At 34.9% G+C, this 25,835-nt stretch overlaps 3 protein-coding genes across 4 annotated transcripts; 1 reads left to right on the top strand and 2 right to left on the bottom strand.

Annotated features, from left to right (window-relative positions):
- Positions 1 to 248: 248 nt before the first annotated feature.
- On the bottom strand, positions 249 to 5,634 carry PDIL1-6 (PDI-like 1-6). The gene is made up of 12 exons (XM_039039859.2): positions 4,844 to 5,634; positions 4,572 to 4,701; positions 3,138 to 3,303; positions 2,882 to 3,000; positions 2,018 to 2,098; positions 1,838 to 1,927; positions 1,649 to 1,720; positions 1,488 to 1,556; positions 1,267 to 1,347; positions 987 to 1,121; positions 837 to 890; positions 249 to 647 (listed from the first exon to the last, which is right to left on the bottom strand). The coding sequence occupies exons 1-12, from the start codon at positions 5,362 to 5,364 to the stop codon at positions 549 to 551; spliced, it is 1,617 nt and encodes a 538-aa protein (XP_038895787.1). The 5' UTR covers positions 5,365 to 5,634; the 3' UTR covers positions 249 to 548.
- Positions 5,635 to 11,355: 5,721 nt separating this feature from the next.
- On the top strand, positions 11,356 to 14,198 carry LOC120089376 (rop guanine nucleotide exchange factor 12-like). 2 transcript variants are annotated; one of them, XM_090311637.1, is made up of 8 exons: positions 11,356 to 11,489; positions 11,616 to 11,749; positions 12,117 to 12,233; positions 12,426 to 12,580; positions 12,688 to 12,762; positions 12,877 to 13,152; positions 13,237 to 13,557; positions 13,667 to 14,198. In XM_090311637.1, exons 1-8 carry the CDS (start codon positions 11,452 to 11,454, stop codon positions 14,096 to 14,098), a joined length of 1,548 nt encoding a protein of 515 aa, XP_090167763.1. In that variant the 5' UTR covers positions 11,356 to 11,451; the 3' UTR covers positions 14,099 to 14,198. The 2 variants fall into 2 exon arrangements, with proteins under 2 accessions (XP_090167763.1, XP_038902752.1); XM_039046824.2 differs by having other exon boundaries at positions 11,452 to 11,749.
- Positions 14,199 to 14,360: 162 nt separating this feature from the next.
- On the bottom strand, positions 14,361 to 15,400 carry LOC120089367 (photosystem I reaction center subunit VI, chloroplastic-like). Its single transcript, XM_039046812.2, has 3 exons — positions 15,241 to 15,400; positions 15,003 to 15,129; positions 14,361 to 14,687 (listed from the first exon to the last, which is right to left on the bottom strand). The coding sequence occupies exons 1-3, from the start codon at positions 15,366 to 15,368 to the stop codon at positions 14,508 to 14,510; spliced, it is 435 nt and encodes a 144-aa protein (XP_038902740.1). The 5' UTR covers positions 15,369 to 15,400; the 3' UTR covers positions 14,361 to 14,507.
- Positions 15,401 to 25,835: the final 10,435 nt, after the last annotated feature.

Below are 25,835 nucleotides of genomic sequence, written 5' to 3'. Positions count from 1 at the left end.
AAAAAACACCCATTTTTTAAACCTTGGGTCAAGATTGTATTTTGCCATCATTATTTTGTTTAATAAATTACCATCTTCTCAACTCAAATATAACTTCAAAATATAAATGTCCCAACTTAAGTTTATAGTTAAATCTGATCGAGAGTTTAAAGATATATTAGATATAATTAAAAATTCAAAGATATATATAAATCAAAATGAATAAATATTTTTTAAATTTGAGGTTTATTCAGAACAGACAGTCTATGGACAAAAAAGACAAATTTGATATTGTAATATAAGGAGAAAAATTAGGAAATATTAGTGATAAGCAGTAACACATCATAATTAACAAAGATGTGTTTTACATGAATCATTATGTGTTGAAGACAACATAAATTAGTAAAATCTCACATTAAAAAAGGAAAACGTAATATATTATAAATTTAAACTCCAACAAGTGTTGCCCACTGCCTCTGCCTCTGTATCTATCTTGACTGAGACCTCAGAAAATTTCTTAAATTCTAATTTCCTTGTCGCATTCTATTTCAAATCTAAAAGCTTGTATTCTATAGTTCATCTTTACTACGGGCCTGCTCTTCAGATTTCAGCAATTTGGAAATGTTTTTTGCCAAATCCTTCAAACTTCCCTTGCTCGAAAGCTTTATCTGCAAACATATGTTCACCAAAAGAAATATAACGCCAACTTCGACATGGTTTAAATATTATATCTTCGGACAAAAGATCAAAAGTTTAAATCTGTTTGGAATGACTTTGCTATTGCTTAAAACCCCTTCTGAAGTACTTGAAAAGTTATTCAAAACGTGTCTTTAAAACACAATGAGTTTATTACTAACCGGATTCGATTTATCTGCTGCAGGGTAAAACAGGAGGGTTGGATAATCATCTACCTGCTCAATCGCAAACAGACACCAAACTCTTAGGATTTGATTTATGGGGTGAAGTGTCGGATTGGTAATAATGATAAGAGTGGTTAGCTGACTGACTTGTAGTTTCGGATGTTCGTTTGCAGAAGCATCAATTCTGGCAAAAACAATGTTATCAAAATCTTTGAAATGCTTAGCTAATTTCTCCACATTCTTGCTTGTTGTCTCGCAGGTGATGCACCATGGGGTATGCACCTGTTTCATAATATTTTGATCACAACATTATAATTATAAGAACTCACAAACAAGAATTTCTTCAATCATAAAGTACTTATTACCTCAGAGGCTAACTTTAAGAAAGAAAGAAAGGGGATTTTATTCCTATGAACTCATTCATTACCTCCAAGAAAACATTGTTGGGATTCTTCAAAACCAGATCATCGAATGTCCTTCCGACAGCTACTTGAATGCTTGCTCCCTCCTTTTTAAATCACAACAACAGAATTATCAAAACAGCAGCGATCTTATATTTGAATGTCTCGAAATCAAACTCACACAACTATACTGTGGTACTTGAAATGAGTGAATTTATGATCCAAAACAAATTCACAAGGAACTCACATTATTTGGTATTGGCTGTGATCTGAAGTAAGGAGACAGAGTACCATCATAAAGGCCTCTACCAAACTCCTACATAGATGGAAATTCACAGAACCATATGAGCTGCCGGAAAACAATTTTACTGAAGACGAGAAAAGAAAAATATAGAACAATAGTTTTACCTCTATGTTGCTCGGAGTTGGATCTGACTCTAACAAAAACTTTGAGCTCATTCCATTATCAAAAGCAGCAACCTGAAAGATGCATAGCCAATACAAAGTGCATTAGGAGATAGATTTCGCTAAAAATATGATTCTCCCCAGTTTTTACGTTTTTTGGTTGGTCAAAAGATGCTGAAATAAAATACGAACCACAGTTCTGTCTGACTCTTCAAGACTGAATAACGACAAGAAGGGCTTTGCGAGATTTTCATTCGCAATGTCTATGGAGATAAACATCACCTGCAGTCAGAAGAAGATGTCAACATTCATCTAGACAATGCGATGACTGATGAGTGACTTTGATAACCAAGGATTAGATAATTTGTTTACCTTTGACTTGAACTTTTTTGCAACATTCTGAAGGGGTTCAAGAAGATTCTGGAGCTCATCGTCCTCAGCGAAAATGAGAACCTGCAAGTAAATGAAAATTAGACAATTTGTCTAGAGCAGATTCTGACAATCCAAGTAGTAAATGCTTCGTGTCAAAGTTGTATAGATTATCGACTGCAGTAAATCTAAGATTTGAATTTTGAATGTACTATATAAAAATTCTTTGCCTTCTATGAGCACCAAGAACGAAGCAGGTAGACATTTGTTGAATTTTTTGTTTTGTTTTGTTTTTTTAATATTTGGTATCAAGCACGCTCCACTCATGTTTCCTCCACAGGGGACATCAAGGAATTTAATTAAGTTTTGATCTGGAGTCTTAAACCCAAGACTTTGAGGAACTTTCCCCGAACATCAACCAATACAGCTAAAGCAACACCCCAGTTAGAGCCTCAAAGATACTATGTGCAACCTATAAAACAGATTCTGTCTATGTTAATTGGCAACGCTATGAAAAAATCCTACATTATATGAAATATCAGGTGAATATCAGGTGTATTTGAGTAGAGGCAGAGGGGAAATTTCTTAGGTTTCTTGATGTGAGCACCTACATTATATGAAAGGAAAGAAAATGTGTGTGTGTGTGTGTGTGAGACAAAACTTTAGGAGGTAACAAATGTTGTCTGATTACAAAACTTTAGGAGGTAACCCAACAAATTAGAAAAAGTGCATAATTATAGGTGGGTTACGAGTAAATTTTTCTTTATCAACTAATTATAAACCCAAAAAGAAAAAAAAACAAATTCAGATGCAAAAAATTTAGAGATCTACATGAAGGGATGCAATTCAAAGAGATAGTTGACCAACCTGGCGTTTAACAGGGCTGGAGTAAACTCGAATAGAGTTCATTTCCGTCAGTTTAGTGACTAATGGAAACTTGTTATGCTCCAAAAAATGCAATATCCTTTCCCTTTCAAAAGTTCCTTCTGCAAAATACAAGAAGAATGATATTAACATCCACTTTACTATCAATCTGAGGTGCATGCAAGATATAGCCCATACATTCATATATTGACATATATCAAACAGAAAATAAAATTTTAAAACTATAAATCCAACTTACCATATATTGTATATCTTTCCTCCTCATCTTTAACCAGTCCAAGGAAATTGTTTGAGGGTTTAATATCTGGGAAGAGGATCGTTGCAGCTTCGATGTCGCTCACCCCAACAAACTGGAATTCATTGTCATCTGAGGCTGCTTTAAAAAACTCTTCATATGCAGGTCCCTTGAGAAAAGAAAACACCGGAAAACATTTTTAAGTACTATGAAGTTTTCCAAGGATGCATGCCAAACCATCAACTTGATCACAAGATGTTTTAGAAAGCTTTGGGACTTAAAGTTTGAGGCTCATCTCGAGGCAAGACTCTAACTTTTAGCCTCAAGACATACTCCGCCAATAAATCATAAGAGGCTAAACCTTTGTGAAAACACACCGAGGCTTAAAATCTCTACGCCTCGTCTAATGATTAGAAAAATAATAGTGATTTGCCTAATTCTTCAAAAAATATTAAGGTTTAAGTTGTGAGGATGTGAACTAGGACTACTTTTACTGATGTGACTTCGAAAACATTGAAGGTAAAATTTTATAGTAGTGATGATAACGATATCCTTTTAGAATTTAGATTAAGTGAAGATTGTAGGTGTGAAATTTTTTTCTTACGCTTGTATATATCTTTCACGTTTATCAATACTTGGTCATACCAATCTAGGATTTGTAAAAGGTTCTTAATTTACTATTTGAGGCTTACATCTCAATCCCGCCTCAAGGCTTTTTTAGATAAAGGAAACATTTCATTGATAAATGAAATTAGGGGATAACCCTAAACACCTAAAGGTGATTACATAATAGAGTGTCAATTATTGAAAGGAAAAGCCTCAAGGCCGTCTTTAGCTTTTAAACAAGAGTTAAGACACCATGCTTTCGGTTAGCATATAAAAGTACATACATTAGCATAAGAAAAAAGCTCACCAACAAATGAACACTGTAACAAAAATACAAAACGGATCCCAATCTAAAAGAATGATGCCGAGCTGATAAGTAGAAAAGTTGAACTAAGAAACACCCACAAAGAGGAGGTTAATCAAATTGCCCCCCAAAGCTCCTAATCGTACCTCTCCACCACTCTAAAGATTCTGCTATTCCTCTCAAGAGAAATGAGACCGCCATAGGACCCTTCCTACGTAATCCAACCAAGTTGTAAGGACTTCAAAACCGAGGTTTTATTTTGACTGGATCCAAAAACATGAATGTGACATTTTGGGGTCTAAGGTGCCAGTGGAAAGATTGGCTCATTAGGCTCAAAATCATAACCTAAGAACGAACCCCTTTGGAGTATGGCAGTTAACCTCCTGTAACATGATTTGCTATTTTTGCTCGGAGTTATTTTTGCCTATGATATGCAAAATTCTGTTCTCATGGCGGTTTGTTTTTATTTTTGTCCAACTTTTCTAAACAAAGCATACACATAAAAGATGCATAGAGAAATAACAAACCTCAAATTTCTCAAACCGACCAACAATAAACATGTGGTGCTTCTTAAGAAATTCTTTAGCTTCGTTCAAAGAGTTTATATTTATAACAGGTACACCAGTCTTTTTCTGCACCCAGATCACAATCTCTTCCCTGAATACATGGAAAAACAACGCCAATTCAAAAAAATCAAGAGAGCTTTCAATTATATAACTAGATCATAAGATCAGTTTCCATTTGCAATATACTATTCCATGATATCAAAATAGTATTAACAGAGAAAAAATCTACTTACGAAGTGAATCCGCCAGTGTAAGCTTGAGAAGTCCCATTAACAAACAGAAGCAGTGTAGGGAACCCCTTAATTTGGAGGACAGAGGCAGCTTTTGGATAGCGATCAGCATCAAGCTTCGCCATCAAAATGGGGCTTCCCAATTCCTTAAGTGAATTGGCTGCCTCAGCGAATTGGGGCATAAGCTCTGCACTTCTAGCACACCAAGGGGCATAACCCAGAAGCAAAACGTACTCATTTTGTTCAATCACTCTCTCACTATTATCATTGCTAAGCTCAAGAACTATCCTCTGTGCTTTAGTCAATACCTTTGCCTCTGAGGTCCTCAAATTATCCCCATCCTGCTGCTGATTTTCCTCTTCTTCATCCAATGCCAACAATTCCTCGAGACCCTCGAAATCATCATCGTCATTTTCAGCTGGGTTGGTTTCAGATGAGTTAATAATAATGGCGAAGAATCCGAATAACAGGAGAAGGGTGAAGGCGAGGAGGATGAATCTGGAAGTGGGTTTTCTTAAAATCATGGTGATGGGTTTTGTATTGAGAGTTTGTTGGATTTGAATGAAGGAAATGATGTGATTGATGTTGAAAATTGGATCGGGAGGGAAGGGAAGAGCTTAGAAATGGGGTTTCTGAGGGTTTTTTGCTTCTTTGATTTCTGTAAAAAAGGGCGCTAATTGAGAAAGGAAGAGGAAAAGAGAGGTGGATTTGGTTGAATTGGTGTAATGTGAAAATGTGAGTGAACACTGATCCCTCAAAATTAAAACTGTCGGTTCTTTGGTCAACCAAACTACAACGTGAGTGGGACAACCACTGCTCCCTTTTCATTTAATATTTTTTTTCTCTTTTTTAAATTACATTCTCTCGCCGAAGAAAGAAAAATATTGAGGATTATTTGATACACTAAGTTGAAATATGATGTAATTCATATCTTCGTAGAATTTATATGTTTGTTTTGAGGTGGAAAATTATTTTGGTATAAGTTCATATATCTTATGTTAAGTTGAATATCTTAGGTAATCTTTTTAAATTTAAATATTTATATTTTAGTTACTATTTTTGTTTTGAAACTTCTTTATTTAATAACTCTATCCATATTTGTGTTGAATAAAATATGGATGACAAATTTTGTTATTTTAATTTTTAAAGTTTTTCTTTCTTTTTCTTGGATAATGAACAACAATTAATCCATTACATTTCTTGCAGGAATATAGTTAAATAAAATGGAAAACCGAAGAGAAATAAAAAATTTTGATTTTTAATTTTTCTTCATGAATTTCATAAGAATCTTCTTCATTTTCTTCTTCTTCCTAGTGTTATTTTGTATTTTTACTTTGTCATGATTTTTTAATTGAATCTCTACGATCATGTTAGCAGCTAATGGATTGTCACCACATTTCTTCAACAATTTTATCTTTAATTCCTCTAAATTTGGAGGATCACCAGAGAACAAATATCAATTTTTTTATTATTTTTTAGACCACGTAGTTGATAGTATGAACACTATGCAGCTACGCTCTTGTTGGCTATTCAACCATACTTTTCCAACTATTATTAACACTCATTTGATATGCGGATTCAAGTAAATAAAAATATATTTTATAAATTTCTACATATAAATATTGTACTTAATGTAGACAAAATACTATTATTTATATAATCAACAACCATACAACATACTTTAATAGTCATCTATCATGTAATAGTTAAAAGTGGTTGTGATGTAGCCTAAAGAAGATAAAAGGAGAATTCTCTCCAAGATCAAGATTGTTTATCTTTTATTAGAATGAATAATGTGTTTCATACAAGAGGGAAAAGTTCCTATTATAGAGTTTTACTACAAGTGGGGGTAAAAAGAGAATTAACCTAGAATATTAACTAATTACCCAATTAACCCCTATTCTTCTTACATCATTCTACCCCTCTAAAAAGAAAACTTGCCCTCGAGTTTTAAAAAGAAAAATTTATGAAGTAAACAAGGAATGAAATAAACTTGTTCAACGGAGTATGACCAAACCAATCTTCTACATTTTGAACAAAAATATTATGATCAAAGGTATAAATTTGAGATAAAAAAAAGTCCAATATTGCTACCAAAAGAGGAACTTCTCCATTGGACATAAACCCAAAAGGATGTTTCCTTCAAGCTCATTTAAAACCATATTCAAAGGATTAATCACTAAAAAATCACCTTCCAAGGAAAATCATTCAAGAATCACGTCTTCTTTATCATTCTCTTCAACTTCTTTGACAGTTTAATTATTCGTTATCCATTTCCACGCAATCAATGTGTTGTTATTCTTATTTGATTTTTCTTTAGTGTTTAATACTTCTTTTCCATCTTCTTTGTTGGATTTTTCTTCTTCACTTGAAACTATTTCCAAATTAACATCTCCAAATTCTTGTTTTCTTTAATTTTATCTTCAAGATTTTCTATTTGAAAATTTTCCAACCGTGATTCTTTTATTTTTTTCTTCGGTATATGAAATCAATCTGTTCTTGAACTTTTGCAAATGAATTGATAGTTGATCAATATGTTAAGTCATTTTCTCCAATGAATGTTGGATTTCTTTTGTTGTTTTCTTTATTTCCTCCAATGCAGTGGGATCTACGTAGTCATTTTGTTGGATTTTTGAATATGTTTTAATCTCATGATGGGTATAGGACTCATCCATTGATTCTTTTGAATAAACCTTTCTTGATTGTGTTTCATAACCAAAAGAGTATTTTTGAGTCTTGAACATTTTTCTTGGGCTGTAAAAATCCATTCTTGATAATTCTTAATTCATCTAACTCCCAATCTTTACGTTGATATCTTGAAAATGGGTCTGATTGGATCGTTGGGCCCTTTTTCGATATTGTCGCCTTCTTATTCTGTCCCAAATTGTCCTTGAAACATCACCAAAATCACTAAAATCAAATTTTCAATGTGAATAATGATAGATTCTTTGAGAAAATTGAGCATGGACAAAATTAGTATGTTGAAATCCTTCTTTGGAATCACTTGAGTTAGAATTCCAACACTATTTTTGGAAGTAAATTCGATTTTCTTGCCCATACCAATTGTTGTATTTTTTTCTTAGATGTCTTATTTGGTCAGTAATATTCCATTCTTGCAAAATGAAAAAATCTTTGGTTCTTCTTTCTTTCTTGGAATTTCAAAGGTTTCACCTAATTAGATGTGTGTTGTTTAGCAACGAGCACAACTCACGAAGCTCCCTTTTGTGATTGGTGTCGCCAAGAGTTTCTCGATCTTCCATCAACGACAGTCAATCTTGGCCCAGACGGTTGCTCTGATACCAATTTGATGTAGCCTATTGGAGAGAAGATAAAAGGAGAATTCTTTCCAAGAATCAAGATTGTTGATCTTTTATTAGAATGAATAATGTGTTTCATACAAGAGGAGAAAGTTCCTATTTATAGAGTTTTACTGCAAGTGGGGGTAAAATGGAAATTAACCTAGAATATTACCTAATTACACAATTAACCGCTATTCTTTTTACATCAGGTTGTTGAAGTTGATTATCAAAGATGATTTTCGCTAAAGTTTTTAATCAGAGGTGGTTATTGGAGTCTGAAGTTGGTTTCATGAAGGTAGTATTAGAGTTGGTAGCCAAAATTTGTCATGGGAGGTGGTTTTTGGAGTCTCAAGTTGGTTGCGCGAAGGTGGTCGTCAAAGTTGATCATAGAAGATGATTTTTGCTGAAGTTAGTAGTCGGAGGTGATTGTCGGAGCTCGAAGTTGATCGCATGAAAGAGGTAATTGAATTGGTTGCCAGAGTTTTATCGTCGGAGTTGGTTGTCAAAACCTGGAGTTGGTTGTTGAAGTTGTTTGCTCAAAGGTGGGCATTAAAAGTGATTTTTATCAGAGTTTGTAGTCGGAGGCATTGAAAGTGGTTGTCGGAGTTTGTTGTCGGAGGTGGTTGTTAGAACCTGAAATTGGTCATTGAAGTTGGTCATGGGAGTTTAACCAGAGGTGGTTGTTGAAGCTTAGAGTTGATTCCCGAAGTGTGGCAGTGATAGTCGCAGGCAATGGTTGATGGGTGGAGCCATTGAAAACATTGAAAGAAAGATTGTTGTGATGAGTTGGTAAAATATACCAACTCGACTCCCCCAATATTTAAAGTTGGTGGGCCAAACATTGAGTTGATATATTATACAACTCAATTCACATTAGTGAGCCAAACATCCCTTAGTATTTTTTAATCGAATTATGAGGAAGTTCTTTTTTAAAAAAAACTAACTAACTATGAGAGGGAGAATGGAACTATAGACCTCAAAATCGCTAACATATACGACATTTGAGTTATATTCAATTTAGTTTATTATTAAATTCTGCTAAAGGGAAAGTCCAATAAAATATTATTTTACGTACCTAACACCTTCATTATAAAAGAAAAAAAGATTCCAACGAAACTGGGAAACTATATAAATATATACACACATAGATATATTAAAAAATTAATTATAACCTTAAATTTTCAATTTCATCCTTGATTCAATTTACGTTAATTCGTCCACTAATTTTAATGGAAAACATTATACTTTGATGAGAGCAAACTCTGGGTGATGCCAAAGAAGTGAGCAGATATATCGAATAACTATTTAAAGGGAGCTCGGTAGTTCTTTGTTCTAAGGCTTACATCCTCTTTATTCATCACTTGAAGATTCTATGCTAAGTGCATTTTTTAGAATGATTTTAAAATTGTTAAAATCACTTTACCATATTAAAAATCACTTTGAAACATACCTTTAATCACTCAAAATTAATTTAATATTTAATTTTACACTTTCAAATACAATTTTCATATCATCAAAATAGGTTTGAATGATTAAAAACATATCTCAGGGTGATTTTGAAAATAACATAAGTGATTCTAATCATTTCAAAATCACTCCTAAAGATGCATTTAGGGAAATAATTATGATACCACCATATGTCTCAATAATGGCAAGATATTGTTCACTTTGGGTATAAAAATTCTTGTAATTTTGTTTTCTATTTCACCCGAAAGGCCTAGTACATTAGAAATATACCACCACATGTCTCTACAATAGGATTCTATCGACATGACTAATTACATGTTTTTTTATATATTCATGATTTTTTTCTTATCTAGCCAAATGTATTATCAACACATTTCAAACATGTATTTCTAAATATGTTACCAAAGGCATGTATGAAAACATAATATACAACTCAATTTTTATTGAGTTCCTTGTTTTTATTGAGTTCCTTGTTTTTAAATAGATATTTTCAAACCATGAAAGTGAACTATTTGGATCCATGGTATGCCAATCAAGGATGAAAATATCTATCGATATGTTGATGTATCTGTAAATCGAAGGGTTTGAATCGATATTAAATATCTATAGATATCTCCAACATATTTTATTAATGCTAGTAAAACATAAAAAGTTGTCATCTCTTCAGTCCAATATGAATTGAAATGCTAATAACAATATCCATAACTTAGTATGGGAGCAAAAACAACTTAATTATTAATCTATATAAATTTTATAAAATTTGTAATTTATAGAAATATCCATCGATATTTTTGTTGATGTATCTATAAAATCAAAATGTCAATATCAAATAAATATCGATATTTTAATCCTTGTGTATAAGATATCGTATTTGGTATAACGTCAAGGAGATACATCACACACGACGATGTCTTTTTATCATTAGTTATATTTGTTTCATATCTTCATCCACAACTTCTCATGTTTTATAAGGTCTTTGAATTTTGAACTTAAATAAAAGATATAATTGACAAATAAATCTTTTGAATACATGTAATTATTCATCATTCTTTTTATCCTAATCTTCATCTAATCTAGTCAAGGGGTTTCAACCCAATACAAAATCTCTATGGTATGATTTTCTAATACCCATAATTTCTGGACAAATATTGTCAAATTCCCTTCAAATTAAGGTCAAAGAGGAAATTACCATCCAACCCAAAACCTAACAAAATGATGAGTTGCAACAGAAAAAACATATATTTAGCAAAACCAGATCCAGAAAAAACAGGGAAAAAAAAAATACAACACAAATTTGTACAATGTTGTCAAAATAGAAGAGAAAACAAGAAGTTACCATTGGTTCTTAAGATAAGAGGTGTGAGTTTTAGAGAAAAAAAAATGGTGGTTAGGCATGCAAGCATGTCTGTCTTCTCCTGGTTTTGAGAACCTTTGACCTTCCAATGAAAAACTACAGCCATCCATAATCCCACCACCAACAATAATTAACAATAATCTCAAAATAACAAACACCAATCATAAAATTCCCTTTCTCCCTTTTTTTCTCAATTCTTAAGCCATCTCTAAGCTATCTATCAAACCTTGCATGTAACCCACTTTCTCAATAACCCAATTCCCATTTCAATTCAGAAAGAAACTCCTACAAACCAAAACCAAAACCAACATATTCTTTTTTTCTTTTTTTTTTTTTTCCCTTGTGGAATTTTGATTAAGCTTCTGAGGCCCCTTTCCAAAGGCTCTGTCCTTTTGTTCTTTTTCTATGAACTTTGTTTTTTCAGGTCTGTCAAGATTGCTGGTTTGTTCTCTCTCGTTTATTCTATCAAAAGATTCATCAAAAAGCTGAAGATGGTACGAGAAATGGAACAAGATGAAGAAAATTACAGGTCCAAATTGTTCAATTTCAAAGCATTTCAGGAGAATAATAATGCAACCAAACACTCGAAAAGCTTGAGCATGGAGAGTGCAACTGTCCTGTTTTCTTCAGATAATAATTATTTGTTTTCCAACAGAAATCAGGGATCAACTCCGGTGAACGATACCATTTCGGACAAACCCCCCACGAATCGACAGGACAAAGGCCCTAAAGCTAAGGTCTCCAGAGATGATGCTGCAATTAAACAGCCTAAAGATCAGCCACCAACAGGTTCAAATATCTGTCTGTCTTTTAAAAGTTTGATGATGTTTCAATGTTTTTAAGAAAAGGAAGAATTATTTGAATTAGTAAACTATAGTTTTTGACTTCTCAAATGGTTGTGAACATTATTATTGATATTTATATTCATATGGTTGACATTCTGATGTTTGTGATATTTTCATTACATCTTGGATTGAGAAATTTTCTCAGCATATCGATATTGAATCGTAAAATTTAACTCAGAAATGGATTTGAGCCATTTGATTGCATATGAAAAGTCAACCTGTATTATTGTTTGCAGCATTCATGTTTTGTATGAATTAGAAGGCCATTCTTGAGCTCGGTTTGAAATTTTTGTGTTCTTGGATATGATCAGAAATTGAACAGATGAAGGAGCGGTTTGCTAAGTTGCTTTTGGGTGAAGATATGTCTGGTGGAGGAAAGGGTGTTTCGTCGGCTTTAGCATTGTCAAATGCGATTACAAATCTTGCAGGTATGTGGTCGGTGTATCGATCTTCTGTTTTCTGTCGAGAATTATCACGACGTTGCTTTTACTGTGTTTTCATCTAGATGTGGTTAAAGGAAGAAAACCTAATTCAGGGCAAAATCTAAACAAGTTTTCTAGTTGAATCTAGGGAGATTGTCAAATGATGATCTTTTTCATCTTCCTCCTATCATTTTGTAGCTTCTGTTTTCGGGGAACAATGGCGTCTAGAGCCGATGTCAGTAGAGCGAAAAGCAAGATGGAGAAAAGAGATTGACTTGCTATTATCAGTCACTGATTACATAGTTGAATTTGTTCCTTCCCAACAAAAATCCAAGGATGGAACAAACATGGAGGCAATATTTCTCTCTCTTACTCTCTGATCTTCAAAACAAAGACAAGCAGAAGTGCGACAAAATGAAATTATTGACCATAATACTCTTCACATTTTTTGATTTAACAGATCATGGTTACCCGTCAGCGCAATGATCTTCACATGAACATCCCGGCACTACGGAAGCTCGATGCGATGCTTATTGTAGGAAAAGATTGCTAATCTTGCTCTACTTTCTTCTTTCCTGTTTAATAAGATTCCTTGATTTTCATTGGAAATGATACATGAATCTATCTAATGGTTTCACATGATGCGCAGGATTGTTTGGATAATTTTAAGGACCAATCCGAGTTCTACTATGTATCCAGAGATTCTAGTGAGTCAAATAAAGACAATGCTTCAAAAAGAAAAGATGACAAATGGTGGCTACCTACTCCTAAGGTTCCTACAAATGGTTTATCTGAAAACTCAAGGAAATTTATGCAGTATCAAAAGGATTGTGTAAACCAAGTCCTTAAAGCAGCCATGGCTATAAATGCACAAGTTCTATCAGAAATGGAGATCCCAGAAAACTACATTGAGTGTTTGCCTAAGGTGAACAAAATTTACCTGAACAAGTACTTGATATCGCGAATGCTCTATCTTTCAATGATTTTGTGATTGAATATTCACTTGCAGAATGGGAGGGAAAGCCTTGGAGACTCTATCTATAGAAACATAACGGTTGAATTCTTCGACCCGGATCAGTTTCTGTCTACCATGGACTTATCTTCAGAGCACAAGATCCTAGATCTCAAGGATAGAATTGAGGCTTCCATTGTGATATGGAAGAGGAAAATGAACCAGAAAGATGGAAAATCTGCTTGGGGCTCAGCTGTAAGCTTGGAGAAGCGAGAGCTTTTCGAGGAGAGAGCGGAAACAATTTTACTCATCCTCAAACATCGTTTCCCAGGCACTCCTCAATCAGGATTAGACATTAGCAAAATCCAATACAATCGGGTACAAAACATGTTCTTTTGGATAGTTCTGTTTGTAGTTGCACTACTCTCTAACGTTATATTACTATGTAAATTTGAACTATTGCAAGATTGCTTCTTTGAATTTACAGGATGTTGGACAGGCTGTTCTAGAGAGTTACTCCAGAATCCTCGAAAGCTTGGCCTTCACAGTGATGTCAAGGATTGAGGATGTACTCTATGCAGATTACATTGCTCAAAATCCATCACAAGCATCAGGTAAGAAGAACCCTTCACGGGAAACCCCAGTATCATCGGGGGTGGATAAGTGTACAACAGGAGAAGAGACACAAAATGCTGCAGAGACACCTACTTCAATGACACTATTGGACTTCATGAATTGGGGTCCGGATATTGCTGATAATGAGGTAAAGAAGGAGTCGCCAACAGCGAATTCCGACAACTTATCTACAGAAAGTGAAGTGAAGCATGTGCACAAGCTTCAAAACATAGTGACCAATAACAAGTTGGTATCGTACCTTGAGAATATAGGCGGCTTGAAAAGCCCCACGGCACGACATTGACTCGAGAAGAGAGGGCCAGAAGAACACAGTTAAAAGCTCAACCTTCTTTTGACCGAGTTTTTCTTTAGAGCTGTAATTACCAAGTCTATTCAATTCATTCCTGTTGTAAATATGAATGATGAGCACGAGTAATTTGGTTTTGGAGTATTTTTTTTCTAATATGGTTCTTCTGCAGGGGTATCTGTTAGTCAATTTTGTTAGAAAGAGTTAGTCTTTTTAACTCATATTTTTATCAGTCTTTCAAAGCAACTGGCAAGACCACTTTGTAAAAGTACATTCATCACATAATAACAATTGCTCAAATAACACTCCTATATGGTATCTTTGAAACATACTGGGAAGGAGAGTTAAAAGAGAAGATTTACATACAACAAAAACCCCCAGAAAATGAGAAGGATTCGAAAGCGAATTAGATCTTGCCACGCGGCCCAAGTTTTGGTGGAAGTTGAGGTCCTTTCTTGATGGGAAGAACATCATCTGGGGCAGTAGCACTGAAATAAGCTAAAGTGGCACCACCACCTAGTAGCAAGAACTTCAGCAACAATCCTCTCTTGGTGAATGGAGCAGCAAAGGTCTCAAAGAATTTGCTCTATAAAATGTACCAAAATAAGTCAATAACAATCTAGACATTTACTTCATCCCCTGCCAAAATCACTTTTGCCTAACTTTCAAAAGTACTTCCCCCCTCAAAATCATTATATTTGGACTGAGTTGTTTTAAAGATGCTAATAGAAATAGTAAAAATAACTTAAATCCCTTGTGAGAAAGGACTTATAAAGTACTTTTCACAAACTTGTTAGAAAGTTCCTATAATCAAAGCACTTTTACTCAAACTTGTTAGAAGCAGTCCCATGCACAATGAAATTGATTAAAGTTCATTAAAGCAAGACAATGAATTACAAACCTGAAGAGAATTGTAAGGTGAAGGGGCATCAGATCCATACAAATCCCACTGTCCAGTAGTGTTACCCAAATCCTCCAAATCAAAGTAAACACTTTTGTCACCATACTTTGCAACCACAGCACCAGCCCTGAAAACAGAGTAACAAAAACAGGGGAAAGAAAAACCCCAAAAGTTTTAAATCAATATATACCAAAAAAGAAAAGAAATTAAAGAAGTTTATGATGAATGATTTTGGTACTTGTAGTTTTTTGGACTGAGGCTCTGGCGAGAGGGCCTGAGAGGGAGCTTGGTTCCGGCAAGGGAGCTTCCACCAAGACCCTTTACAGTGACAGGTTGAACAGCGGCTAATGTTGCTAAGGAAGCCATTGCTGCCTGCCTTGCTTGGTTTGAAAAGAAACAATCTTGGAGTTGCAGGTTGAAGGAGGAGGTGAGGCTTCAAATGGGATTTCATTTTGTTATTGGATTTTCTTTTGACACGTGGCGAAATGGGATCTTGGAAGACAATTTGAAGTGTCACTTAGGAGGTGCCACGTTGGAAGGAGGTGGATAAGCCTATCCTTGTTGATATGGGTGAAGATTTTGGACCTTGTCTTGGACTTTATAGGTCATTTTTTAAAGGAGATTGGAGAGTATCTATGTAAATTATGATACTTTTGTGACAAAATTTTAATTCCAATTTTATTTACTAACATGATGTTTTGATAATTTGAATATGTAAATTTTATATTCTCTTTCAAACTTTGGGTTGATTTGAATTGATTAAAGAAAAAAAATATTTTTTTAAATCATTTTTATTTATTTATTTATTTTGATAAAAAGGATTTAAAATACACTCTAAACTGTTTTAAAAAAAATCATATTTATGAGTTTTTTTTAGACATGTTACCTGCCTGGTGGAGTTAATTCTACTGCTATTACTCTCATTCCTAAGAGATGGGAAGCTGAACGTATGGAGGAGTTTCGTCCTATTTCATGTTGCAATGTTATGTATAAGTGTATCTCGAGGATCTTAGCTGAGAGATTGCAGTTGTGGTTGCTGATTTTATCAGTGGTAATTAGTCTGCGTTTGTTCCAGGTAGGTCGATTTTTTATAACATTTTATTGTATCAGGAGCTCGTGGGGAACTATAAGAAGGGCAGAGGGAAGTCGCGTTGTGTGCTAAAGGTTGACCTTCAGAAGGCGTACAATTCGGTAAATTGAGATTTTCTGTTTAGTGTGTTGTTGGCTATAGGTACGCCTCTTCAGTTTGTGAGTTGGGTGAGGGCTTGTGTTACTTCGCCTAAGTTCTCTGTGATGATTAATGGTTCCCTTGAAGGGTTTTTTCCTGGTAGGAAGGGGTTGAGGTAGGGGGATCCGCTTTCTCATTTTTTGTTTGTGATGGTGATAGAGGTCTTGTCTAGGTTATTGAATAAACCTCCTGTGTGGTTTAGGTTCCATGATTGGTGTGAGTGTTTGGGCCTAACTCATTTGATTTTTGTAGACGATTTGATGATTTTCTATGCAACTGAGAGAGATTCTTTGGAGTTTGTAAGATAGGTATTGACAGAGTTTGCAGAGCTGTCTGAGTTAGTTGCAAATGTTGGGAAGAGTTCTATGTTTGTTGCAGGTATGGAGTCGGGGGAGGCAGAGGAACTAGCTGCGTATATGGGTGTCTCTCTTGGTTTGTTGCCTGTTAGGTATCTGGGTTTACCTTTATTGGCGGGTCGGTTGAGGGCTGTGGATTGTGCACCTTTGATACAGAGGATTACAACTTGTATTAGAAGTTGGGCAGCGAGGTCCCTCTCCTTTGTTTGGAGGTTGCAACTTGTGGCCTCTTGGAACTAGACTGCTATTATGAAGCTACTCTGGCTTCTCTTAATAAATCGGGGTCACTATGGGTGACGTGGGTGGAGGCGTATGTTTTGCGTGGGCGGTTGTTGTGGGCTGTTCGAAGTGAGGTTGGGAGGTCTTGGTGTTTGAGGGTTATCTTGCGAAGTAGAGATAGATTCAAGCATCTGTTTCATTTGATGATTGGCGATGGATGGTCTTGTTTTGTTTGATGGGATCCTTGGCTGCCGAGGGATGCGATTTTGGATTCATACGAGTCTACGGTGGTTCATGGTGCAAGGAGTAGTTCGGAAGCACGGTTGTCAGAGTTCATGGATGTTGAGGAAGGTTGGAGGTGACCTACAGTGTCTTGGAAGCTGCTTGAGATCTAGGGTTTTATCCAGACAGTGAGGCCTAGGATGAGGGGAGAGGATTATTGGGTTTGGGTACCGGATGCTAGTGGTTGGTTTTCTATCACTAGTACTTGGGAGAGTATACGTCCTCGTCGTCTTAGGGTGTCTTGGGCTGGTATTTTGTGGGCGGAGGGTGGTATTCCGCGCCACTCTTTCTGTGCATGGTTAGTAGTGATGGACAGGTTGGGTACGCAGGATTGTTTGAGGAGTTGGGGTGTAATGTCAGAGGGGGGGTGTCTTCTATGTGGGGGAAGTGTGGAGTTACGGGATTATTTATTTTTTTAGTATGAGTTTGGGAGAGAGGTGTGGTCTAGTGTGTTGCGTCAGTTGGGTTCAACACATCGAGTGGCTGATTGGGATGTAGAGTTGAGTTGGTTGTGTCGAGTGGGGTCGGGTAAGGGGGTGCGTAGTAAGTTGTTTCGTGTTTTTTGGTGTGCTTCCATATACTACATCTGGCAAGAGCGTAATCGGCGGCTGCATGGAGGTCAACCAAGGTCGGTGTCTGCTCTGGTTCACCTTATGGTCTCTAGGTTCGTGCTCGTGCTACTTCCTACCGGATTGACCTTCTTGGTCTTATCTAGTGTGTGTACGAATTTTTTTTTCTTTAAGAGTGTTCCAAAAGCTATTTTGAATGATTGTCAAATACTTCTTTTTTTTTTTTTTTTTGTAAAATGATTTATTTTTAAAATTAAACTAAACACCCTTTAAATAATAAAACACCCTTTAAATAATAAATTTTAAGATTAAATAATTATAGAAATTAAATCCCAGTACTGTCGCGAGAATTTCTTATAAATTTATCTTTTTCTCTATGAATTTAGGTCCCCTTACATTGTAGCAAATTGATTCAATGGAGAATTTTAGTCATATCATCGCATTGCTAGGCTAGAGTCTATGTTTCTCATTCAAGGATCAGTTCGAGTCCAATTGTAGATCATGAGATTTTGAATTTTATTAATAATTAAGCTCCAGCATTTATCTAAGTGTGTTCTTATTTCTTTATGATATTTCGTTAATTGGATCGACATCTCGACTATAATGATTGCTATTGATAAGTCTCATTTTCAAGATTTATTGAGGATGTTAAAACCCAACTCTACCTTATTGAGAAAAGATAGTACCTGATTTCATTTCGATTTAAACTAGATTTTAATTAAGTTATATTTCCAATTTCTTGCACGTTTAGCTTCTTTATCTTGAGAGAATCAACAATATTACAGCAATCACAATATGCTCAACTACAGTTTCAATAGAAGTAGCAACGTAACGAGTGAGCACAACATAATTAACTTTTCTTCTGACTTTTGAATAAATATTGCAAACTTAAGTTTGTAAACATTATGCATGGAACTCTTGAAAGATATTGTAATCACTTATTGGAACCCATTTTTATCTTGAAGTATAATCCATCATAATACAACACATGCTGCCAAATAAGCTCTATAGGTTAAAAGGAAGGCAGACCATGAAATTTGTAAAATACGCTGATAAAAATAAGAAAAAAAATTCTATAGAATCTGTCCGTCGTCATGTAACATTGCTCTTGATATCGTACATGGCATGTTGCAAAACATGTCATTGTGGATAGAGAAACAAACCATTAAATATGTATTTTATATATCAATATATAAGAAAACTATCTCCAAACAAAATCTGTACGACAAGAAACATGTTGCTTAATATAATTCAAGACATTGCAAAAGCTTAAATTTTGCTTGTAATAAAATCATGAATAGTAAATCATACTATACTAATACTTATATCAATGTTAAATTTCAAGTTTAGTGCCTAAATTTTTAAATTTGTGTCTATTAAACCTTTAAATTTTAAATATTGTGTCTAATAAAGCTCTTACAAATGTCTAATATATCCATAACATTTCATTTTTGTATTAAATAAAATTTGAAAATTATCAACATTTTTAAAATTTAATAATTTCATTGGACAGAAAGGTTAACTTTGTATCTATGAGCCTTACAATTTCAATTTATTTAACAATGGATAATATATTAATTTTTTCTCTCGTAAAAATGTCCAATAATAGGACCTATTGGCTATTAGATATAAAGTTAAATTGTATATATGATATAACTTTTAGAAATAGTGTGTTGGCAATATTTGTTTAAATCTTGTAGTTGTCTCTCAGGTTGTCTCTACGTTTAGAGGAAATTTCTAGTACTAGTATATACTACCTTCACTGATTATTTGACACCTCAGTTAAGGACCCCATATAATTCTTAAAAGCTCCTTATGTGGCAAGCAATAAATAGAGGTAGTATGGAAAATTTACCATACTACCGTAGTATTAAAAATTTTCATGCATCTGTTATATCAGGCAAAGATTTGTTTCTAGAAATAATGTTGATCTTGTGTAATATATTTTCTTTATGTGAAAAATTCTGTCTGCAGTAATTTTGTAGATTTCTTGTCTTCCTTGTGCACAATTGTTTTGGAATCTAGAGTTGCTCCTATACGTGTCCATTGTGCATATTTAAAGGATTGATGTTTGATGTTTTGGGTTGGATGTTTTGACAAGATTATTATGATTGTCATTGTCTTTTGATAACGTCTTTGTGTTGATCTTTGAAGAAGCAAAGGTATTGTTGCAGTAGTTTAGAGATTCACTCTGAATCGTACTGTCCGATTTGTTGTCAACGTGAGAAGAGATTTTTTAGCTTAGGGGGAGCCTAAACTATTCAAGTAGAGTGGTCTTCATTCGAGAGGGAAAGATAAAGTTCGAGTGAGAGGGAGTCTCACGACTTAAGGGGAGCTTACATCTTATTTAGAGGGAGTCTCAATCTTAGGGGTAGCCTAAATAGTTCTTCACTGATATCAATACTTGAAGAGAGCCTAAAACACTGACAGAGAGAGTCTCAAATCTAATGGGAGCCTAAGTGAACGGTTGAGTGATTAAGCTCTATGGGGGTCATTGTAATCAGATTGTAGTTACAGATATATACTACGTTATAATTGCTTATCATTTATATTAGTGAAGATATCTTTTCCAGACACTTTGCCTACCAAATGTATGTAGTGTTTCACCAAACTGGATTACCAACCTCTGGTATTCTGTTTATTGATTGTTTATCTCTATTTAATGTTCTATTTAATGCTGTAACAGTGGTTTTAAGAACTTCCGACATGGAGTAAGTATCCTCTAGTTAATTTCAATAACAATTAAATTTTAACAATTTTGAATATAGGATATAAACTTGAAATCAAAGTAATCTATCAAACACAAAATAAAAAATTTAGGAACTTGTTATATATATTTTAAAGTTTAAGGACCATATATTATAGACACATATGCAAGGTTTATGGGCTAAAACTTTTATTCATGTATGAAATTGTGCCCCTAACATGAATAGTTATGTAAATTCCATTACTCAGCCATCTCATATGCATCCCTCCAATTACAAGGATGTATATATATATATATATATATTCAAAAGAAAAAAAAGTTTGTCATGTGACAATTTATGATTATATACTTGAGTGAATTGCATGAAATTGGGTGTAACCTGAAATTCACCAAGATATTTTTCTTTAAAAATACTTGCATGGGACCTATATAATAAACAAAAATATATCATCAAATGGCAAGTCAAATGTGGGGTGGAAGGAATATACACTGTTATCCACTCGATAGTTGCACATGAACTAGAATGGATTACAATGAAAAGACACCAAAAAGAAGTAGAAAAGCAAACAAATAGAGGTAGTTCTACTAAGGGGCATGTACCTCACAAAGGGCATATTTTAGATATAGGGCACTTGCAAGTATGTCAAAATAAGTTACAAAAATTAGGTTCATATCCACATAATATAAATTTTATAAAAATAGCAAAATCGGTCGACTCAATCCAATTTAAATGAGGCATTGAAATTGAAAAGTAAAAAAATGTCTCATTGATTCACTGACTATATGGAATTTGATTGCTATCTGATTTTTATTTGATATTGATTTGCTATACGAATGCTAATGATATAAATTATTATCTGATTTCTTTTTTATTACTATCTAATTTCTTTTTTTATTGCTATTTGATACTAATTGCCGATTGTACTAATTATTATGTAATTTCTGTTTCACTTTTGATTATCTTCTTCTCTATTACTTTTACTAATTTTACCCTTTCAACTCTGCTTTTCACTTCCCATTTCTTCCATTTTTACAACGATTGATATACACTAGCGACTAATTCTTTTTTCAGATGACCAAAATGCCCTCAAACAATTAAAAATATTTGATTGTCATATGATTATCATATGATTTCCATTTAATTACCATTAAATTGTCAGTAATATCGATCGATATTTGATTGTTGTCTGATTGCTATTTGATACTAATTGTTATCTGATAGATATCTTATATAAATTGCTAATGATACTGGTTATATACGAATGTTGTTTGCTTGCTATTTGATTGTCAGTGATATCGATTGCTATCTGATTGCTATCTGATATTAAGTAGTTTGTGCCTTCTAATGTTGTTAGTGGATACGAAGTAGTTTGTGACTACCATTTGATTGTTATTTGATAAGTATGGTGTGATTGGTAATGGATTACAATTGGATTCATTTCTTAAATATAGGGTTTTTGACACAATCAATTCAATTCATATGGAAGATCAATGTTTGTTTGGATTATCCACTCGTCTTTCCTCGATTGAAGAAATAAATCTTGAAATATGGACACGTGAGAAGCTCAATAAAAATAATTAAAAAGAAAGAAAAAATAAAATTGCAAAAATAAAAAAAGAGACGATGAAGTAGTGGCGGTGGACTGCATAGGTTGGCATTTTGACAATCAACAAAATTAAGAGAGAGAACAAATATTAAAAAAGAAAGAGACGACAAACCAAATTCAAAGTGCCTTTTCAACAAATTCACAGTGCGTTTTCAATTACATTCAAAGAGAGAAAATTCAAAGTGCCTAAATTTGTTTAGGTTCAAATTCTTCTATATCTTATATCATCGCCGTTGATGTGAATATGCTTCTAAATTTTGCCGTCGTATTGAAGGGGCTTCACTTCGAATATTGAGCGCCCGAGCAAATAAAATGGACGAAGAAAAATAGGATTGTTTGTTTAAAAGGCTCAATAATTGGAATGAAAATGAATAATAATCTAAATATCAGTATTTTGCTACATACTCAAAATCACTAACCTTAAAGACATGTTTGGATTTGTTATCTCATATTTGCTTTTTGTGAAAAAATATCAATTGAAGTGGAGGGCTTCTTCAAACAAGGAGCTGGGTCAAACACCTAATCAACGGCTGAAAGCCGCCTGCTCATATTTTAAACTTTTTTTAATTTATAGTTTTTAATTCTCAATCAACTCGAACAAATATTTCATATTTCTACATTTTTCAAAATTTGAAAACAATTATTTACCGCCTATAGTTTTTGATTTTTGATTTTAAAAAATGTACATAATATTCAATTTTTTAGTGCACTTGATACATGCCATATAGTAACCTACTTTTATCTAGCCTTATTTGAAAAAAAATTTAATCATTAAATTAATTTTATCTTAATTTTACTAATTTTAAATTTTATGATTATCCACTTTTTAAGCTTATTTTTACTACTTTTTAATTTTTGTATCTAGTTTGTCTAAAGAAACTAAATTGGTTAGTCAGAATAATTGGATTGGTTGTAAAAAGTATAAAAAAAAAATGATGACAAAAAGATAGATCCACAGCATTTTAGTTTCCCGGATCGACAGATGAAAGCTTTGAGTTCATCATTCCAAGCGCGAGGGGCTTGTTTAAGGCCGTATATAGCTCTGTTGAGCTTGCAAATGTAGTGGGGATGAGACTTGCTTTCAAATTCGGGAGGCTGGGACATGTACACGGTTTCCTTCAGTGTGCCATTGAGAAAGGCATTATTGAAGTCTATTTGGCGAAGTGCCAGTGGTTGGATACCGCCAGTGTGAGGAAGATTCTGATGGTGGACGCCTTAACAACAGGGATGAATGTGTCGAAATAGTCAAAGCCAGGGTGTTGGTGAAAGCCCTTGGCAATAAGATGTGCTTTGTATCTCTGAACAGATCATTGAGCATCTCGCTTTAAGCAATAATCCCATTTGCATCCAACAATAGTGTGATCAGGGCTAGGCGGTACTAGTGTCCAAGTGTTGGTACGCTGCAGGGCATCAAGCTCTTCAACCATCGCTACTCTCCATTGTGGAATTGGAAGAGCTTGAGAGACAAAATTGGGTACTAGTGTACGTTGCAGGGCATCAGGCTATCATTAACCAATTTTCAGAATCTTTTGAACTTTCTGGTTAAGGCTACACCCTATGGACATTGGTTACTAGGCTGAAGAATAGATTGGGGAGGGGTAGGTTTTGTATTGTATCGAACCCCCCCACATGGTAGCGATCCAACTTTCCTCTTTCTAGCGCTTTCACCAGAATCCCATTTTCCAACCCCTACCCTCTCCCTTTCAGTCAAGCCTTTTTTCTCTAACGCTTAACAGGATTCGCGCCGTAAAAAAAAAATACTAAATAAGCTGTACATATGAGAAATGGATGGTCAAGAGAGGCTTATTGCATGATCCACCCAACTCAGCTAAGCTAATAAATGCCATATAAATCGTCGTGGCATGAACTCAGAATTTCTTCGATTCCGCCCCTCTTCCTTCCCCCAACCCAACTAAGGGGATATCCAGTACTTGATAAACACAACTGGCGGGGGAAAACCAAAGGAACTACACACTACCTTTGTATCTCTTTAGTTCGAAGTCTTTTCCGTAAAGGGCGACTTTGGCATCGACTCTCTCTCATTAGGTAATTACCGATTCGAGGTTAAGGTCGAGATTGTCAGGATCATGTCTGGTCTTGATCCACAAGGAGATTGGCTGGGACAGGGAGCCCGGGCCCTCGATAACCCCCGTGGAACGGTTCTGATAAACCGAGGAAAATTGAAACCATCTCTACATGCAATTCGCTCACTTCGGGAAGAGCGGAAGGCGGAATGGAGAAAGGAAAGGGACAAGGGCGGTCTTGCTTGGCGCGAACGTCGAGCAAGCACTAAGTTTAAGTAAGTTCTTTGGTTAGCTCAGCAACCCAAGCTTTTGGCTTGACGACACCAGCCTTTCCTCTGGTGATCATTGGGTGAGTACCTATTAAAGGTTGGACAGCAGGTTGTAAGTGTTGTGGTGGGGAAGGAGGTGGGGAGTTAATCTGAGGTGAGGATATCGTGGGACTGGGAGATGAATGTGGGAGCTGAGGTGATGATATTGGAGGAGAGTCTGAGAGGGGTAGGTGAGAACCGAAATGTGGAGTTGATGGACTCGACACTGGATCAGGTAAGTTTTGGGGGGATTGAGACTGATCAGGAGGGTTGGTTCTTGGTAGGTGGTGGTTTGAGGGTAGATGTACAAGAGGTTGAGGAAACCAAATGGTGATTGGTGGAGCTGAATTGGAGGGAATTGAGGGCTGAATGTTGGCAAAGCCGGTTTGAAAGGGGAATTCTTTTTCATTGAATATTACATGACGGGATATGATTATTTTTCCATCATCAATGAGGCAGTGGTAACCTTTGTGTATTAATGAGGGACCAAGGTAGACACATTTTCTTCTATGGAAGGCAAATTTGTGAGTCTGGTACGGTTGGAGATGAGGATAACATGCACAACCAAAGACCCTGATAGAGGACAAATCCAATTTGTTGCTGCCAAGTAAGGCTTCCAGTGGGCTGATGTCCTGAAGAATAGGAGAAGGAAATGAGTTAATAAGTAGGACAACAGTTTGAAAGGCATACCACCACAGATGCAGGGACATATTGGCTTGCGCTAAAAGTGTCAAGCCCGTCTCAACAATGTGACGGTGTTTACGCTCAGCACGACCATTTTGAGCTGATGTATACGGGCAGGAAACTCTTATCTGAATTCCCAATTGATTGCACATGTGAGTGTAACGCTAATTTTATATCTTTAAATAAGCATGTGGACAAATATGGACAATGATGAATGTGAATCGTACAAGCTCATGTTGCCATAAACTTGTTGACTTGGAAAGATGGAGATGGAGTGTGGATGCTATATTATGCTTATTTACACTTTATGCGATACTACTTCTAGATATATGCGATATTAATGAAACGCTTGTAGTATGCTATGGAGTAATGCGTTGTCACAAGTTTCCTTGCGCTGAAACCAAGTATAATTCCAATGCAAGTTTCTCGGAGTGATCCGAGGTCGAACACAGGGATTGTTGTCGTTAGTGTATTACATTTGTGATATATGCGACCAGTGTTTTTACAATTAATAAAGAGTGTGTTTGTATAGGAAATTAAATTGCGGTAAAGTAAAATTGTGCAGATAAACTAAAGTTGTGTTAATAAAATAACGTGCGATAAAAATAAACCTAAGCTAATGTGATGCAAGATACAAGATACATGATATACATGATGCTGAGTTCGAGACTGACTGTGAAGTTTATACAAAGGATCGTGGTATGCGATGGCAAGACTTTATGGATGAATCAGAAGGGGAAAGAATAATTAGTACAAACATTGCAAGGTTGTTAATTGTGTTAAAGATATAACTAAGATTTCGCTTTCCCTTGGCGTACACCTCTAAATGAGTAGTCGCGTTCCCATATC

The sequence above is a fragment of the Benincasa hispida genome, chromosome 1 (genome assembly GCF_027475165.1).
Source record: "Benincasa hispida cultivar pf3 chromosome 1, pf3_genome.v1.1, whole genome shotgun sequence".
Classification (NCBI taxonomy): Eukaryota; Viridiplantae; Streptophyta; class Magnoliopsida; order Cucurbitales; family Cucurbitaceae; genus Benincasa; species Benincasa hispida.
The sequence above is the reverse complement of the archived record's forward strand: the minus strand, read 5'-3'. Positions and strand labels throughout refer to the sequence as shown.

Coding starts and splice junctions, on each gene's coding strand:
- LOC120089367 (XM_039046812.2), bottom strand. CDS start 15,368: ATGGCTTCCTTAGCAACATTAGCCGCTGTTCAACCTGTCACTGTAAAG. Junction 15,130..15,240: donor CTCAGTCCAAAAAACTACAA/GTACCAAAATCA, acceptor CTCTGTTTTCAG/GGCTGGTGCTGTGGTTGCAA. Junction 14,688..15,002: donor CACCTTACAATTCTCTTCAG/GTTTGTAATTCA, acceptor TACATTTTATAG/AGCAAATTCTTTGAGACCTT.
- PDIL1-6 (XM_039039859.2), bottom strand. CDS start 5,364: ATGATTTTAAGAAAACCCACTTCCAGATTCATCCTCCTCGCCTTCACC. Junction 1,928..2,017: donor CAAAAAAGTTCAAGTCAAAG/GTAAACAAATTA, acceptor TTCTGACTGCAG/GTGATGTTTATCTCCATAGA. Junction 648..836: donor CAGCAGATAAATCGAATCCG/GTTAGTAATAAA, acceptor ATATGTTTGCAG/ATAAAGCTTTCGAGCAAGGG.
- LOC120089376 (XM_039046824.2), top strand. CDS start 11,452: ATGGTACGAGAAATGGAACAAGATGAAGAAAATTACAGGTCCAAATTG. Junction 12,581..12,687: donor AGGATGGAACAAACATGGAG/GCAATATTTCTC, acceptor TTGATTTAACAG/ATCATGGTTACCCGTCAGCG. Junction 13,153..13,236: donor ACATTGAGTGTTTGCCTAAG/GTGAACAAAATT, acceptor ATTCACTTGCAG/AATGGGAGGGAAAGCCTTGG.